General features: G+C 36.7%; 1 protein-coding gene across 6 annotated transcripts in view; it reads left to right on the forward strand.

The window, feature by feature from the left end:
- Positions 1-19,008, forward strand: part of LRRD1 (leucine rich repeats and death domain containing 1) — a 36,960-nt gene that overhangs the window by 5,297 nt on the left and 12,655 nt on the right. For 2 of the 6 annotated variants that reach the window (XM_054559497.1, XM_054559500.1), the window contains exons 2-3: positions 10,210-12,200; positions 16,273-16,471. In XM_054559497.1, coding sequence (XP_054415472.1) covers positions 10,284-12,200; positions 16,273-16,471 — 2,116 coding nt within the window. In that variant the 5' untranslated portion in view covers positions 10,210-10,283. Of the gene's footprint in view, positions 1-9,060; positions 9,188-10,209; positions 12,201-16,272; positions 16,472-19,008 lie in introns of those variants that run through there. The other 4 variants (XM_002818216.4, XM_054559498.2, XM_054559499.2 and 1 more) reach the window with 4 other exon arrangements.

Here is a 19,008-nt window from a genome sequence, read left to right on the forward strand (position 1 = left end):
TGGTCTCAAACTCCTGACCTCGGGTGATCCAACCGCCCTGGCCTCCCAAAGTGCTGGGATTGCAGGCATGAGCCACCACACCTGGCCAGCACTCTGTTAAAGTTTCCTCAAATTACTCAATTTGAGTGGATCATCTCTTTCTTGTAGGACTCTGATACAGAAGTAAATGTAGAAGAATTTCTTAAGGCACAAAAAGCAAAAAACCATAAAATTGAAATATGGCAAAAAACATTATGGAAATAGAAGATTACAAACCTAAATACTTTGACTCAGCCATAGTAAAAACAGTTAAGACCATAAGCTACACATTTTGAGAAACTTTGAGTGGAGATAATATGGACACAGTTTACGGGGTTTTTTTGTTTTTATTTTTGTTTTTGAGATGGAATTTCACTCTTGTTGCCCAGGCTGGAGTGCATTGGTGTGATCTTGGCTCACTGCAACCTCCGCCTCCCAAGTTCAAGCAATTCTGCCTCAGCCTCCCAAGTAGCTGGGACTACAGGCATGGACCACCACTCCTGGCTAATTTTTTTATTTTTATTTTTAGTAGAGACGGGGTTTCTCCATGTTGGCCGGGCTGGTCTTGAACTCCTGACCTCAGGTGATCCACCCACCTCGGCCTCCCAAAGTGCTGGGATTACAGGTGTGAGCCACCACGCCCAGCCTGGACACAGATTATCTTAATAACCTTCAAAACTTAAAGTTTTATTAAATATTTTTTTAGGGCTGGATGTCGTGGTGAAACCCCACCTCTACTAAAAATACAAAATTAGCTGGGCATGGTGGCGCATGCCTGTAATCCCAGCTACTTGGGAGGCTGAGGGAGGAGAACCACTTTGAACCCAGGAGGCAGAGGTTGCTGTGAACCGAGATTGTGCCATGGGCAACAAGAGCGAAACTGTCTCCAAAAAAAAAATATATATATATATATATATATATATATATATATATACACACACACACACACACACACACACACACACACACATATATATATACATATATACATATATACACATATATACATATATTCTAATTGATACATAATATATGTAGATATTTTCAAGGTATATGTGATAATTTAATACATTCATATAATTTGTAAAGATCAAATCAGTGAAGTTGTGATAGCCACAAACGTAAATATTTGCCTTTTCCTCATGCTAGAAACATTCAAATTATTCTCTTCTAGTTATTTTGAAATATACAATAGATTATTGTAAACTATAGTCACCCTACTGATCTATCAAACACTAGGCCTTATTTCTTCTATCAAACTGTTTATTTGTACCTATTAATCAACCTCTCCTCATGATCCCTTTACCCCTACCCTTCCTGACCTCTGGTAACCACCAATCTACTCTCTATCTTCATCTACTTTTTAGCTCCCACATATGAGTGAGAACATATGATATTTATCTTTTTGTGCTTGGCTTATTTCACTCAACAAATGACCTCTAGTTCCATCCATGTTGCTACAAATGACAGGATTTTATTCTTTCTTATGGCTGAATAATATTCCATTGTGTATATGATATTTTCTTTATCCATTCATCTGTTGATAGATACTTAGGCTGATCCCATATTTTGGCTTTTGTGAACAGTGCTGCAATAAACATGGAATGTAGATATCTCTTTGATACAGTGATTTTCTTTATTTTGGATATATACCAGTAGTGGAATTCCTGAACCATATACTAGTTCTATTTTTACTTTCTTTGTGGTGACTCCAATACAGTTTTCACAGTGGCTAATTTACATTTCCATCAACAATATCGCAGAACCACTTTCTTCACATCCTTGCCAGCATCCGTGATTCCTGGTCATTTTAATGAAAACCATTTTAACTGGCATAAAATGATATCCCACTGTGGTTTGATTTGCATTTCTCAGATGATTAGTGATGGTGAGCATTTTTTTATATACCTCTTGGCCATTTTATGTCTTCTTTTGTGAAATGTCTATTCAGATCTTTTGCAAATCAGATTTTTTTTCCTTTTAAGTTGTTTGAGCTCCTTACATATTCTGGTTAATTCGTTGTCAGATGGGTAGTTTGCAAATATTTTCTCACATTCTGTGTGGGCTGTCTCTTCACTTTGTTGATTGCTTCCTTTGCTGTGCAGAAGCTTTTTAGCTTGATGTAATCCCATTTGTCTATTTTTGCTTTTGTTGCCTGTAGTTTTGAGGTCTTACACAAAAAAACTTTGCTGAGACCAATGTACTGAAGTGTTTCCCCAATGTTTTCTTCTAGTAGTTACATAGCTTCTGGTCTTAGATTTAAGTATGTAATCCATTTTGATTTGATTTTTGTATATGGTGAGAGATAGGTGTCTAGTTTCATTCTTCTGCATATGGTTATCCAGTTTTCTCAGCACCATTTATTAAAGAGACTGTCTTTTCCCCATTGTATGTTCTTGGTGCCATTGTCGAAAATGAGATGGCTGTAAATGAGTGGATTTATATCTGGGTTTTGTATTCTATTCCATTGGTCTATGTGTCTGTTTTTATGCCAGTATCATGTTGATTTGGTTACTATAACTTTGGAGTAGATTTTGGAGTCAGGAAGGATGATGCCTCCAGCTTTGGTCTTTATGCTCAGGATTGCTTTGGCTATTCAGGGTCTTCTGTGGTTCCATATAAATTATATGATTGGATTTTTTTTTCCTTTCTGTGAAGAATGTCATTGGTATTTTGATAGGGATTGAATTGAATCTGTAAATTGCTTTGGGTAGTATTGTCATTTTTAACAATACTGATTCTTCCAATCAATGAACATAGAATGTCTTTCCATTTTTTGTGTCCTCTTCAGTTTTTTTCATCAGTGTTTTCTAGTTTTCCTTATATAGATCTTTCACTTCTTTGGTTAAATTGATTCCTAGCTATTTTATATTCTTTGTAGCTATTCTAAGTGGGATTGCTTTCTTGATTTTTTTTTTCAGATTGTTCACTGTTGGCATATATAAATGCTACTGATTTTTGTATGTTGATATTGAATCTTGAAACTTTACCGAATGTATTAGTTCTAACAATTTTTTTAGTGGAGTCTTTAGATTTTTCTAAGTGTAAAATAATATCGCCTGTGAACAAGGCTAATTTGACTGCTTCCTTGCCAATTTGGACACCCTTTACTTCTTCCTCTTGCCTAATTATGTGGGCAGGACTTCCAGCATTATGTTGAATAAAAGTGGTGAGAGTGGACATCTTTGTTTTGTTCCAGATCTTAGAGGAAATGCTTTCGAATTTTCCATGTTCAGTATAATGTTAGCTGTAGATTATCATATATGACCTTTATTATTTTGAGGTATGTTCCTTTGTTGAGGGTTGATGTCATAAACGGATATTGGATTTTGTTTTGTTTTTTTGATACAGGGTTGGTCTCACTCTGTCACCAGGCCAGAGAGTGCAGTGGCAGAATCATGGCTTACCTGAGACCTCCCAGGCTCAGGTGATTCTCCCATCTCACCTTCCTAAGTAGCTGGGACCACAGGCACGTGCCAACACACCAGCTAATTTGGGATGTTGAATTTTATTGAATGTTTTTTCAACATCTATAGAAATGATGATATAACTTTTGTTATTGGTTTTATTAATGTGATGTATCATTTTTATTGCTTTTCATATGTTGAATGAACCATCTTTGCATCCCTGGGATGAATCACACTTGGTCATAGTAAATAATCTTCCTAATGTGTTGATGAATTCATTTTGCTAGTATTTTGTTGAGGATTTCTGCATCTATGTTCATCAGAGATATTAGCCTGTAGTTTTCTTTTTTTGCTGTGTCCTTCTCTGGTTTTGGTATCAGGGTAACACTGGCCCCATCGAATGAGTTTGGGAGAATTCCCTCTTCAGTTTTTTTTGAGGATTTTGAGTATAATTGGCATTAGTTCTTTTTTAAATGTTTGGTAGAATTTAGAAGTGAAGCCATTAGGCCTGGGCTTTTCTTGGATGGGAGACTTTTTATTACAGATTTGATGTCATTTCTCATTACTGGTTTGTTGAGGTATTCTATTTCTTCATAGTTTAATCTTGGTAGGTTACATGTGTCCAGAAATTCATCCATTTCCTCTAGGTTTTCCAATTTGTTGATGTATTGTTGTTCTTAATAGTCTCTAATGATTCTTTGTATTTATGTGGTCTCAGTTGTTATATCTCCTTATTTGATTCTGATTTTACTTATTTGGGTCTTCTTTTTTTTTCTTAGTCTAGACAAATGTTTGTTGATTTATCTTTTCAAAGCAACTTTTTGCATTATTGTTTTCTGTATTCTTTTTTAGTCTCAATTTCATTTATTTCTGCTCCGATATTTCTTATTTCTTTTCTTCTACTAATTTTAATTTGGTTTGTTCTTCCTTTTCTATTTCCTTGAGGTACATCATTAGTTTATTTGAAATCTTCCTACTTTTTATATAGGCCTGTATTGCTACAAACTTCCCTCTTAATATTGCTTTTGCTGTATCCCATAGATTGTGGTATGTTGTATTTCCATTTTCATTTGTTTCAAGAAACTTTTTAATTTCCTTAATTTCTCCATTGACACAATGGTCATTCATGAGCATGTTGTTTAATTTCCATGTGTCTGTGTAGTTTCCAAGGTTCCTCTTGTTATTGATTTCCTGTTTTAGTCCATTGTTGTCAAAAAACATACTTGATGTGAGTGCCAATTTTTTTGAATTTGTTGAGACCAGTTTTGTGTCCTAAGATATTGTCTATTCTGCGGGATGTCCCAAGTGCTAATGAAAAGAATGTGTATTGTGCAGCAATTAGGTGACGTGTTCTGTAAATGTCAATTAGGCCTATTTGGACTAGTGTATAATTTAACTCCAGTGTTTCTTTGTTGATTTTTTGACTGGATGATCTATTGATTACTGAGAGTGTGGTGTTGAAATTCCCTAATATTATTGTATTTCAGTCTGTTGCCAGACAAATTAGAATGCCTTTATTGTATTTCAGTCTGTTGCTAGATGAATTAGATGAATTAGAGTGCCTTTATATGTTATTTGCTCCTTTTCTCTTACCACTTTTAGAATCCTCTCTTTGTCCTTGACCTTTGTTTGATTATTATATGCCTTAAGGTAGCCTTATTTGGGTTGAATCTGCTTTGTATTCTCTGACCTTCCTGTATCTGGATATTTAGCTCTTAAACTGGAAATTATTCTGTTGTTATTTCTTTGAATAAGATTTCAACCTCTTGCTCTAGATCAACTCCCTCTTGGACATCAATAATTCTTGAATTTGGTATTTTGAGGTAATTTTTTGTATCTTTTAGGTGATCTTCATTGCTTTTTATTCTTTTCTCTTTTTTTGAGTACTTTCTTCTTTTCTTTTCCTTCCTTCCCTCCTTCCTTCCTTCCTGTCTCTCTCTTTCTTTCTTTCTCTCTTTTTTTTTTCCAAGGTCTCATTCTACCACCAAGTGTGGAATGCCAGCATGATCTTGGCTCAGCTTAACTGCAGCCTCAACCTCCTGGGCTCAAGTGATTCTCCCACCTCAGCCTTCCAAGTGGCTGGGGCCACAGGCACACATCACCATGCCTGGCTAATTTTTTAATTTTTTGTAGAGATGAGGTCTTGCTATGTTGCCTAGGCTGCTCTTGAACTCCTGGCCTCAAGCAATCCTCCTGCCTCCACCTCCCAAAAGTGCTGGGATTACAAGTGTGAGCCACTGTGCCTGGCCTTCTTTGAGTATTTTCAAATGGCCTATTTTTGAGCTCACTTATTCTTTCCTCTGCTTGATCTGTTCTGCTGTTGAGAGCCTCTAGTGAATTTTTCTGTTCAGTAAATGTATTTCTCAGTTCCAAAATTTCTTTTTTTTTTTTTTTTTTTGAGACAAAATCTCTCTCTGTCACCCAGGCTGGAGTGCAGTGGTGTAACCTCAGCTCACTACAACCTCCGCCTCCCGGGTTTAAGCAGTCATCTGCCTCAGCCTCCCAAGTAGCTGGGATTACAGGCACCCACCACCACGCCCGGCTAATTTTTGTATTTTTAGTAGAGACGGGATTTCACCATCTTGACCAGGCTGATCTTGAACTCCTCACCTCGTGATCCACCTGTCTTGGCCTCCCAAAGTGCTGGGATTACAGGCATGAACCACCGCGCCCAGCCTCTCAGTTCCAACATTTCTGTTTGATTTTTTAAATTATCCAATCTCTGTTAAATTTTTCTGATAATTTTCTGAATTGCTTTTTAGTGTCATTTTTGAGATCATTGTTTTTTGTGTGTGTTATTTTTGAGATCACTGCCTTAAAATGGCAGTTTTAAGGAAGCGGTGACTCACGCCTATAATCCCAGCACTTTGGGAGGCCGAGATGGGCAGATCACTTAAGGCCAGGAGTTCGAGACCAGCCTGGCCAATTCAACGAAACCCTGTTTCTACTAAAAATACAAAAATTAGCTAGATATGGTGGTGCAGGCCTGTAATCCCAGCTACTTGGGAAACTGAGGCACAAGAATTGCTTGAACCCAGGAGGCAGAGGTTGCAGTGAGCCAGGATAGTGCCACTGCACTCCAGCCAGGGTGATAAAGCAAGACTGTCTCAAAAAAACAAAACAAAACAAACCTGTCATTTTAAATTCTTGGTCACAGAGTTCACATATTACCATCTTGTTGGGGTCATCCACTGATTCCTTGCTTTGTCTGTTTGGGGACATCATGGATCCCTGTTTGCTGTTATTTCTTATGGATGTACATATGTACATTGAAAGATCAGTTATTTATTCCACTCTTCTTTGTCTGGCTTGTTTGGGTTTCTACTGGATGTGTTTGCTTACAGATTCTTTGTAATTTACTTGTTTCTTTCTTTTTTTTTTTTTTCTCCACTCAGTCATTACATCCTTTGTAGCACTATATAGAACCTTAAGCCTAGGTTTGCCTTGGTTCTAGTAAATAGTCAAGTATGCATTCTGGATGGGGTACATCCCAAAGGGGATATCTTGGTAGTGTGAGAAGGCTAGGTAGGAGTTCATGTCCAGGTGACCTGTGGAACGAACCTCCTACAGCATGGTGCTGCTGAATAGCCACTCTGACGTGGTATCTCCTTTGGCCAAGTTACAAAGCAGAGTTTCAGGGCTGGGAATGGTAGTTTTACCTCCTTTTTTTGGCTGTTGTCAGGGATATTTCTCCCTATAGGCACTCCCAGTACTTCCCATGGGTTGAGGCAGGGACAGGTCTCCTGCCAGGGAATCCAAGTTGGCAGGGAAGCCAGCTGTCCACCTTGATCTCACTTTCCCACTCTAGAAACTATGAGTCACAATAAAAAATTTTATGCTTGGTGCCAGGCAGATTGGAGAAAGGAGCATCTTGGATATGGATATCTAATTCTCTTATTGTCTGCTTAGAATTTTTTCACCTTTGTGGTCTTAGGAACTATTTCCTCCTCATATTTGAGTTCTGGGATATTGCTGGTAATAATCGTGGCCCTGTATATTTGTTTTTGGCTTCTGTTGGTGGGAGGAGAGAAGACAGCTTGCTTTTGTGGTGTCAGTTTTGGAACTGGAAATCTTCTGAATCAATATTTAATCAAATCTTATCAAGCATTTTTAACAGAATCTTAGAGCAGAATAACTTCTTTTTTTTTTTTTATTTTTTATTATTTTTTATTTTTTTATTTGAGACAGAGTCTCGCTCTGTTGCCCAGGCTGGAGTGCAATGGCGCCATCTCAGCTCACTGCAAGCTCTGCCTCCTGGGTTCATGCCATTCTCCTACCTCAGCCTCCTGAGTAGCTGGGACTACAGGCACCCGCCACTATGCCCGGCTAATTTTTTGTATTTTTAGTAGAGACGTGATTTCACTGTGTTAGCCAGGATGGTCTTGATCTCCAGACCTCGTGATCCGCCTGCCTCGGCCTCCCAAAGTGCTGGGATTACAGGCGTGAGCCACCGTGCCCGGCTGAGCAGAATAACTTCTTAACTACCCCAGATGAAAAACACTTGAGAACATTTTAACTCAGATTATTTTTAAAATTTTTCTATTTTGAAATAATTTTAGACTTACAGAAAAGTTGCAATAATAGTAAAGAAAGTTCCTTTCTACCCTTCATCTACCTTCCCCTAATATCAACATTTTTCATAATCATAGTGCAATTACCAAAAAAAAAGTTTACAGGCTCACACCTGTAATCCCAGCACTTTGGGAGGCTGAGGTGGATGGATCACGAGGTCAGGAGATCGAGACCATCCTGGCCAACATGGTGAAACCTCGTCTCTACTAAAAACGCAAAAATTAGCTGGGTGTGGTGGCGTGCGCCTGTAGTCCCAGCTACTCGGGAGGCTGAGGCAGGAGAATCACTTGAACCAGGGAGTTGGAGGTTGCAGTGAGCCAAGATAGCACTACTGCACTCTAGCCTGGTGACAGAGAAGACTGTCCCCACAAAAAAAAAAAAAAAAAGAAAGAAAATTGACTTGTGTATGTTGACTTTGTATTTAGCAATATTACTTAATGTTCTTATTTATTCTAATAATTTACTGTAGATGAGCTTGGATTTTCTACATATATAATTATATTATCTGTGACTAATGACCGTTTTATTTCTTCCTTTTAATCCATATACCTTTTCTTTTTGCCTTATGCCACTGGCTAATTACTATCTCAGTACAATGTTAAATAGAAGTAATGATGAGCATAACTTTTTCTAGTTTCCAATCTCAAAAGTTTTCAGTGTTTCACCACAAGATATGATGTTTACTGCATATTTTTATGGGTACCCTTTAGCAGATTAAAGAAATTCCCATCTATTCCTACTTTGTGAATTATGAAAAATGTTGCAACTTATCAAGTACTTCTACATCTATTGCAATATTTACATGGGTTTTTCTTCTTTAATCTCTTAATGTGGCAAATTACATTAGTTTTCTATTGTTAAATCCAAACTTGCATTCCTGGGACAAATGCAACTGACTCATGAAGTAGTATGCTTTTTATATATTGATGGCTTTATAATATTTAGAATAATTCCCTAATGTTTAGAATTTTTACATTTTTGTTCTTGAGTAAATTTGGTCTGTAATTTTCTTTTTCATATTGTCCTTGTTAGGCGTTGACATTGAGGTTAGTGCTAGCCTCATAAAACAAGTTGGAAAATGTTCCCTCTTTTTCTACTCTCTGGGAGAGTTTGTGAAATACTGAAACCATGCCAGTTTGACAGGATTTAATATAAGAAGTTGCTTAGACAAGTACTGGAGAACTAAAAAGGTAAAGATGGAACTGCAGCAACACAGAGATAGTAAACATAGGAAGTAGCTACCAACCCTAAGGCTGAAGGGACAAAGGGAAAATACTGGGTCATTAGAAACTGCAAGCTTGAAGGAGGGACTTACAGAGCTGGGACCCAGACCTCTGAGGAGTGGTGCTACCCAGCTGGTGATGGTACCACAGGAGTCACTCAGACGTCTCAGGTAGGTTGCAATCCAGGCAAGGACTGTTTGATGTCTAGTTTACTCTTACAGAAAGCGTACGCTTTCTTAAGACATTTTACTTCTACCCCCAGGAAAATTGTCATAATGTACTGAATTTATTAGAGCAAGACACTAGTACCGTATGTAAACATCCAATGTTCACAGTGAGAATGGTACTCTTTACCTGTGGCATGGTAGGCCACTGGCTCTCCCTTTTACGTTATCTTTTTTTTTTGAGATGGAGTTTCACTCTTGTTGCCCAGGCTGGAGTGCAATGGTGCAATCTCGGCTCACTGCAACCTCTGCCTCCCGAGTTCAAGCAATTCTCCTGCCTCAGCCTCCCCAGTAGCTGGGATTACAGGCACCCGCTACCACACCCAGCTAATTTTTGTATTTTTAGTAGAGACAGGGTTTCGCCATGTAGGCCAGGCTGGTCTCCAACTCCTGACCTAAAGTGATCCGCCCCTTCGGCCTCCCAAAGTGCTGGGATTACAGGTGTGAGCCACCGCACCCGGCCTCCTTTTATGTTTTCCATGAAATTTGCTGAATCCTCTCAGTCCTTTATGGCTTTTTTCTAATTTTCTTTGATCTTTTTTGTTTCTTTCTGTAATTTTAAAGTGATTTCAAGAGTAACATGTGATAAGTACATGCAATCAATAAACCATCCTTAACCAGGAATTATATATAAAATTAGTTTGTTATAAATGTGTTATTTGTATTTGTATTAAATTATTTCTTATAAAATAAAATAGTTGTATTAAGATTTATTTGTCATTTTGACATCTCTCACATCTTTTAATTTCAACGTTTGTTTTGTAGATTCAAAGGAAAAAACATGAAAATTAAAATCAAGTTACAATTTTGTATTGGCATAAAACATATCAGCAAATAAGATGTCTGAAAAGGAGGGTATGTCGGAAGAGCTAGAGGATACTATTAGTCAATTTAGGAAAGAATCTAGATCACAGTCAATGAAGGAGCCTGGCTTTATTAAAGAAACATCAAATTTGATAAACGAAGCTTCTGATTACCTGGAAGGGAAATCTTCTAACCAGATTTATGAAACACATCCTAGACAGAATACATTAGAGCCAACATCTTCCTCTGGAAGGAAGTCTAAGAGAAATGAAGAACAAAAGAAAAATCTTCAATTTTCTGAAACAAGCACTAGAACAGAAACTTCACAGAGTTTATCATCACTAACTGGGAGGACTGCAGAATATCAGGCTTTGGTTAACTTCCTATCTCATGAAACAGTAGGAGAAGTTAGTCCACAAGTCTCTGAAGAAAATCAGAAACAACTTGGCTTAGGGGCAGATAACTTTACAGTTAACCTTGAGGCCAAGGGTTTACAGGAATTTCCTAGGGACATTTTAAAAATCAAATATGTAAAATATCTATATTTAGACAAGAATCAAATCAAAACTTTTCAAGGGGCAGACTCAGGTGATCTGTTAGGACTTGAAATTCTATCCCTGCAAGAAAATGGATTATCATCACTTCCATCTGAAATTCAGTTACTTCATAATTTAAGGATATTAAACGTCAGTCACAACCACATATCACATATACCTAAAGAAATATCTCAGCTTGGGAATATCAGACAACTCTTTTTTTATAACAATTACATTGAAAATTTTCCTTCTGACTTAGAATGTCTTGGAAACTTGGAAATTTTAAGTTTGGGTAAAAATAAGTTAAGACATATACCAGATACTCTTCCTAGTTTAAAAAACTTGAGGGTTCTCAATTTGGAATATAATCAGTTAACAATATTTCCTAAAGCTCTCTGCTTCCTTCCAAAGTTAATTTCACTAGACCTTACTGGAAACCTAATAAGCAGTTTGCCAAAAGAAATTAAGGAGCTTAAAAATTTAGAAACACTTTTGCTGGATCACAATAAGCTTACCTTTCTGGCTGTAGAAATTTTTCAGTTACTCAAAATAAAAGAACTCCAACTGGCCGACAATAAATTGGAAGTTATTTCACACAAAATTGAGAATTTCAGGGAACTTAGGATTCTTATACTTGATAAAAATTTATTGAAAAGTATACCAGAGAAAATATCTTGCTGTGCAATGTTGGAATGCCTTAGTCTTAGTGATAATAAATTAACAGAACTTCCTAAGAACATCCATAAGCTTAAAAATTTAAGAAAACTCCATGTAAACAGAAATAATATGGTAAAAATAACTGACAGTATCTCACATCTTAATAACATATGCAGTCTAGAATTTTCAGGAAACATAATCACAGGTGTTCCCATTGAAATAAAAAACTGCCAAAAAATAATTAAAATTGAATTGAGTTATAACAAAATAATGTATTTTCCATTGGGACTGTGTGCTTTAGATTCTCTTTATTATTTGAGTGTTAGTGGAAATTGTATTTCAGAAATACCTGTGGATATATCTTTCAGTAAACAACTGCTTCATTTAGAATTGAGTGAAAACAAACTCCTCATATTTTCTGAGCACTTTTGTTCTCTTATTAATCTTCAATACCTGGATCTTGGTAAAAACCAAATAAAGAAAATTCCAGCATCAATTTCTAATATGATATCACTCCATGTACTTATTTTATGCTGTAATAAATTTGAAACTTTCCCTAGAGAATTGTGTACTTTAGAAAATTTGCAAGTACTTGATCTTTCTGAAAACCAATTACAGAAAATCTCTTCAGACATCTGTAATTTAAAAGGAATCCAGAAATTAAACTTCTCAAGCAATCAATTTATACATTTTCCTATTGAACTGTGCCAACTTCAATCACTGGAACAGCTGAATATAAGTCAGATAAAAGGGAGAAAGGTAAGAGACTGGTATTGTGGGCTTTGTGGGGAAGGAGAGACTGGAGAGGATCAGAATCCAAGCTGTGATGTATCTGTGGGTACCGTATGTGTGTTTTAAGTTGAGCTGAAATATTTTATTTTTTAAATGAAAGCCTTCCCCGTCCCCGCCAAACATGGCTTATAAATATACTTCACAACACAAAAGCTGTACAGGAAAATATTTCATTAAAATGAAATATGAAGCAATGAAAGCTGACAATTCTATAGATTCCTTTTTATTTCAGTGTAATTGTAAAAGGAGTTTTAAAGTTATGAATGTCATATAAACACATTATTGAAAGTTTGTAAAGTGATAAAAGTAAAACAAAAATCATTCCACAAGCATATCATTGTACTATAACTACTGGCATACGTTGACACAACTTTTAGTCTTTTTTCCCGTTATGCATATGGTTTTATAAGGAATTATAACAGACTACACACTCAATTTTAAATTCTTCTTTTTTTAACCAATAAGCATTTCTCTTTGATATAACCATCTTCCCAACAAATTGTTATAACCAGTACATGATTTATAGATCTAAGCCTCTTGTTACGCATTTAGGAATGTTATAATTTTTCTTCATAATAATGCTGTGATGAATTTTTCCATAAATATAGCCTTTTTCATATTTTAGACTATTTCCTTAGGAAATTTTTCCTGAAGAATTGCTAGATCAATAAGAATTAACATTTTTAGAGCTTAGTATTTGATCTTACTGAAACTCTAAGAGTAAGTTTTATGGAAATAATTTTTTAATAACTAAAACATTACTGATTTATATGAAGATCTTAGTAAACAAATGAAAAAAACACAGCTATTATCTAAGGCAGGGCTTCCCAAAGTCTACTCCTAAAAGCCCTAGTCCCATGAGCGTCTGCTCAAAAAAAAAAGGAGGAGGGGAGCAATGTCTGTGATCAAATAGCTTTAAGAAGCACCGGGTTCTTCTCTTAAAGAATAACAATGAATACTGATCTATTAAAAGCTTTGAAGAGTCTTGCATTAATATTCCCAAAATATTCCCATATTTCCCAAACTTATTTGACCATTTTTAACATAACAGCTATCATATACTACATTTCCAGAAAAGCTGCTCCAGGGAATACTTGCTTAAGCAGATGGAATGAATAATTATACAGCTTGTATTTAAAAAGTTGATTTTGCACTAACAGACAATTTTTATATCTGCAATATAATAATCAGTTAATTCATTGACTGATTCATAACCATCTCACTCATTTTCTCCTCTTGTAAGATAACTGTTGTTATCTCCAATGTTATGTCCTTAACTCTCTCTTTTTTATTAACTCCTTTCTCACCACACCTGCTGTCACTTATATGCACATTATCCCAAAGTCTACATGACTAGAGCTGATCTCACACCAGTGCTGTAGTCCCATAGTTCCCATTTTTTTTTTCCTGGAAATTATACATGTTCTATTCTTTTGTTGTCACACACTCAATATAACTTCAAAGTCAGCTCATTTTTCTTCCATCTCCTTTCAAAACTTCTCCATTTCTGTTTGTGATGCCAGTTTTTCTTTTAAACCTGCCAGGCTAAAACTCATGAAATCATTCTTGTTCCTTTTCCATCATTAGTTATACCTCATCTTACACCAAAATTGTATTATTTTTCCTCTGAAAATGCTGTTGGATTATCTCCCTCATTTTCCAGTGTCACTGTCTACAACCTGGTCCTTGGTTATCACTCACTTCATGCATAGATTTATGCCAGGAGCCTCCTCCCTTTTAGCAAGCCTTATCAAAGCTGTCAGACTTCATCGCAGAGGACTGTTCTCCATGCATCATACTTGCCTGTCAGGAATCCAAATTGCGTATCTGTTGCCTACTCAAAGTGAATGGCTGCCCGAGGCAACAGTCCACATATTTGCAACATCATTGCAAAGGTCATCAAATGGAAAAAATGATTTACAAGAACTCCTGTCAGAAAGAATATCCCATGTAGTTGAAAATATCACTTGATAACCCCCTTGGGGTAGAAATGAAATGCCCAAATAATTAACATATAATAGCAGATGGTCACTTATCTGAAGAAAAGTCAGATTAATCACAGGGCTTTTATTTTACTAAAGGAAGGATGCCCAAAATGAACCTTCCTTCTATATGAATTCCATCATCATTACAGCTCTCAGACACCACCTCTAGTAAATGTTGAGAAGATAATTAAAGAATATTTGTTTCAATGAATGTCAAGTAATGAACCCACCTATCTGTTTTGATCTGACTCCTACTTCATAGGCCAGGCTCTGAAGTCTTGCCGTAGCCTGGTTCCACGCTCCTTATCCAAACAAATCTCCCTCTGCTTTGCATCACCTTTCTTTGCTGGTCAGCTTCTCACTGGCCATTATTATGCATGATATTTATCTTGCCTTAAGTGTCCTGTAACTTTTTTCTAATTCTATTCATTCTTTGTTTTTGTTTTTGTTTTTGAGACAAGAGTCTCACTCTGTCACTCAGGCTGGAGGACAGTGGTGCAATCTCAGCTCACTGCAACCTCCTCCTCCTGGGTTCAAGTGATTCTCCTGCCTCAGGCTCCTGAGTAGCTGGGATTACAGGCACTCACCTCCATGTCCAGCTAATTTTTGTATTTTTAGTAGAGACGGGGTTTCACCATGTTGGCCAGGCTGGTCTTGAATTCCTGTGATCCACCCACCTTGGCCTCCCAAAGTGCTGGGATTACAGGTGTGAGCCACCGAGCCCAGCCGCCTATTCATTCTTAAGAGGCTATTCAAGTTCTACTTTTTATATGAAGCTTTACTTTAGTTCTCTGATTTGTAGTAATGTACCTTTTCTAAACTTTCATTCATCAGTTATTAATTGTATTATTTTGGCATTGGATTACCTATTGCTTCATTCCATTTCCTGATTTTTTCATATGGATATATTCTGTTCCCTAAAATAAAATTTAATCTCCGTGAAGTTGGAGACTATTTCTTATGCTTCCTTTATACCTGGAAGAACATATAGCACAACATCCAGAATGTACCTTGTTGTTTAGCTATTAGAGGTGCCTATACATTCAAAATTGTTTTGTTCATAGAACTTCCTTTATTTCAAAAGCCACTCATAATGGCCCTATTTTCTCTAAATATGCATATTTCTTCATCTTAACAATATTTTAATTCCTGCAATTTTGCAACACTTTTTATAGTAGGAATTTTTATTTAAGGTCACATTGCCAAATTGTGACTCCATTATTAAACATTTGGTCAAAATGCATTTTGTGCTTGGGAACACATACAAAAAGTATAAAACATGTGTATCATGTCATTTAGAAAATCTTAAAAAACGCACACAAAAGATGAATAAAAAGCAATGGGGCCTGGCGAGGTAGCTCACGCCCTTAATCCCAGCACTTTGGGAGGCCAAGATGGGAGGATCACCTGAGGTCAGGAGTTTGAAACCACCTTGGCCAACATGGCAAAACCCCGTTCTACTAAAAATACAACAATTAGCTGGGCGTGGTGCTGGGCACCTGTGATCCCAGGTACTCGAAAGGCTGAGGCAGGAGAATCGCTTGAACCCGGGAGGCAGAGGTTGCAGTGAGCTGAGATCACGCCATTGCCCTCCAGTCTGGGTGACAGATCAAGATCTCCATCTCAAAAAAAAAAAAAAAAAAAAAAAAAGCAACGTTGATAGGACTAGGAATAAGGAGCTCAAATGTGGGATGGAGTAGTTGGAAAAGACTTCCGGGAGGGGGGCAGAAAAGAAGCCAAAACAGGGTCAGATTTAGGGAGAGGAGAATGGGATAAGGAGGTAATGAACACTGAGTGATGGGAATGTGAGCAAAGTGGGTAGCAAGCCACAGGGTTGAATTAGAAGCATTGGTCAGATTGGGGAGGTACTTGGATGTCGCACAATATCTTGTGGGTTTTAGCCAGAAGGGAGAGTCTGTGACATGATAAAAATATCTCCTTTTAAAGACAAAAACAAAAACAGACAAAACTCTTTCATTTGATTTTAGAAAAAGTTTTAGTCATGCAAATATGTATGTATTTATAAATGTATAATTGTGTAATCTTTGTTACAGCTAACAAGACTTCCAGGAGAGCTATCTAATATGACTCAACTTAAAGAACTTGATATCTCAAATAATGCAATCAGAGAGATTCCAAGAAATATAGGAGAATTGAGAAATTTGGTTAGTTTACATGCATACAATAATCAAATAAGTTATCTTCCACCATCTTTGCTATCTTTAAATGATCTGCAGCAACTAAACCTGAGTGGTGAGTGTCAAGCATAATCAGTAAGCATAATCAATAAGTAGAGTATTAATGTCTGAGTTGCAAATTTTGCTGACAAGATACAGAATGGCAAAGAGTCAACATAAGGTATTAAGTCACCATTAGAAGGAAATGACTGTCCTAGGTACAGAAAATGAAAGCAAAGTATAAGGTCCAGTTCCTGCCTTGAAAGAGTAGGAGAGCCTGAACATATTTTCATTTATTTTCTCTCTTCTCTGCCTATACCCAGTCATTTAGTATTTCTTCCCTTTCTGAACCCAACCTCACCTCTTCCTCTACACACACCTACACAACCTCAGGTCAGCATGTTTTCTGTGTTTCCTTCTCTGTTGGCTCCCCTGATACTTCTCCTATACCCTATAATACTCTAATACCTTACATGGAGTCATTTACAAGGTAAAGCATTACAATAACCAAAATAAAATAAAAATGACATTGTAGAAAAGAAAATAAACCACTCACTCTAAAGATATCAGAAAAGATTTCCCAAAGTACAACAAATACTGCGTTGATTATATATATATATACATACACACATATATATGCACATATATGTACACATATATACATATATACGCACATATATGTACACATATATACATATATACGCACATATATGTACACATATATACATATATACGCACATATATGTACACATATATACATATATATGCACATATATGTACACATATATACATATATACATACATATATACACATATATTTTTATTTATTTGTTTATTTATTTATTTATTTCTTATTTTGAGACAGGGTCTCACTCTGTTGCCCAAGCTGGAGCACAGTGGCAGGATCATGGCTCACTGCAGCCTTGACCTCTCTAGGCTCAGGTGATCCACCTGCCTCAGCCTCCCAAAGTGCTGGGATCATAGGCATGAGCCACCATGCCCAGCGAGCAGTGTCTTTAAAAGCCTAATCTTGGAAGTGACATAACATCACTTCTGCTCTATTCTATTGATCACACAGACCAACCTTGGTATAATGTGGGAGGGGACTACACAAGGGGGTAACAGGAGGTAGATATCATTGTGGGCTAACAGATAGCCCTAATTCTATTTGAGTAATTGAATTTGTAGTTAAAAGCTCTCATACAAAGAAAATTTCTAGCTCAGATAACTTCACTGGTGAATTCTTTCAAGTATTTTAAAGAAGAAATCATTAAGTTAGGCCGGGCATGGTGGCTCATGCCTGTAATTCCAGCACTTTGGGAGGCCGAGGGGGGCAGATTGCTTGAGGTCACAAGTTTGATGCCAGCCTGGCCAATACGGTAAAACCCCGGCTCTACTTAAAAAAAAAAAAAAAATTAGTCAGGTGTGGTGGGGCACACCTGTAATCAAAATCAAAACTACTCAGGAGGCTGAGGCAGGAGAATCGCTTAGACCCAGGAGGTGGGGGTTGCAATGAGCTGAGATTGTGCCACTGCACTCCAGCCTGGGCGACAGAGTGAGGCTCTGTCTGAAAGAACGAAGGAAAGAAAAGAAAGAAGAAGGGAAGGAAGGAAGGAGAAACAATGCCAATTTAAAAAATTCTGTCATAAAATTGAGGATAAAACATGTCTCAGTTCATTCTATGAGGTCAGCATTATCCTAATACCATAATAAGACAAGGACATTACTTGGAAACTTACAGAATAATATCCTGCTTGAATATCGATGCAAAATTCCTTAATGAATTAAAGCAAATCAAATCCATCAATATAAAAAATGATATCATATTGTGACCAAGTGGGATTTACCCTGGGAATGCAAGGTTGAGTCATGTTCAAAAACTAATCCATGTAATTCACCATCTGAACAGGCTTACGAAAAGCCATGTGAACTTCTCACTGTAAGTATAAAAAGCAAAGTAAGCAGATGTGGTAGTTCATGCTTGTAATCCCAGCTACTTGGGAGACATAGGCAGGAGGATTGCTTGAGCCCAGGAGTTTGAGGCTGCAGTAAGTTATGATTGTGCCACTGCATTCCAGCCTGGACAACAGAACAAGACCTCATCTCAAAAAAAAAAAAAAAAAAAAAAAAAAAGCAAATATCATATGAAAAAATACAATTTCCATTCAAGATTTTCAAAAACAAAAAACAACAAAAAAACTCTCAGCAAGCTAGAAATAGAAGAGAATTTCCTCAACTTGAAAAAGTACATCTGCAAAACTCCTATAGCTAATATCACACTCCATGGTAAATGATTTATTTTCAACTATGATCAGGATTAAAGTAAAGTTCTCCTTTCTCACCACTTCTTTTTGACGTTATAACTGGAATCCCAACTAGCACAACAACACAAGAAAAAGAAATAAAAAGTAAACAGATTGTGAAGGAAGAAGAAAAAATTATTTCTGATAATAGAGACACATTGTCTAGGTCGAAAATCCCAAAGGATCTACAGAACAAGTAAGTTTAGCAAGATTGCCATATACAGAGTTATATACAAAAATCAATCATATTTCTACAGACTAGCAAGAAATGATTGGAAATTGATTTCTTTAAAAGTACAATTTAAAATGG

The sequence above is a fragment of the Pongo abelii genome, chromosome 6 (assembly GCF_028885655.2).
Source record: "Pongo abelii isolate AG06213 chromosome 6, NHGRI_mPonAbe1-v2.0_pri, whole genome shotgun sequence".
In the NCBI taxonomy this organism is placed as follows: domain Eukaryota; kingdom Metazoa; phylum Chordata; class Mammalia; order Primates; family Hominidae; genus Pongo; species Pongo abelii.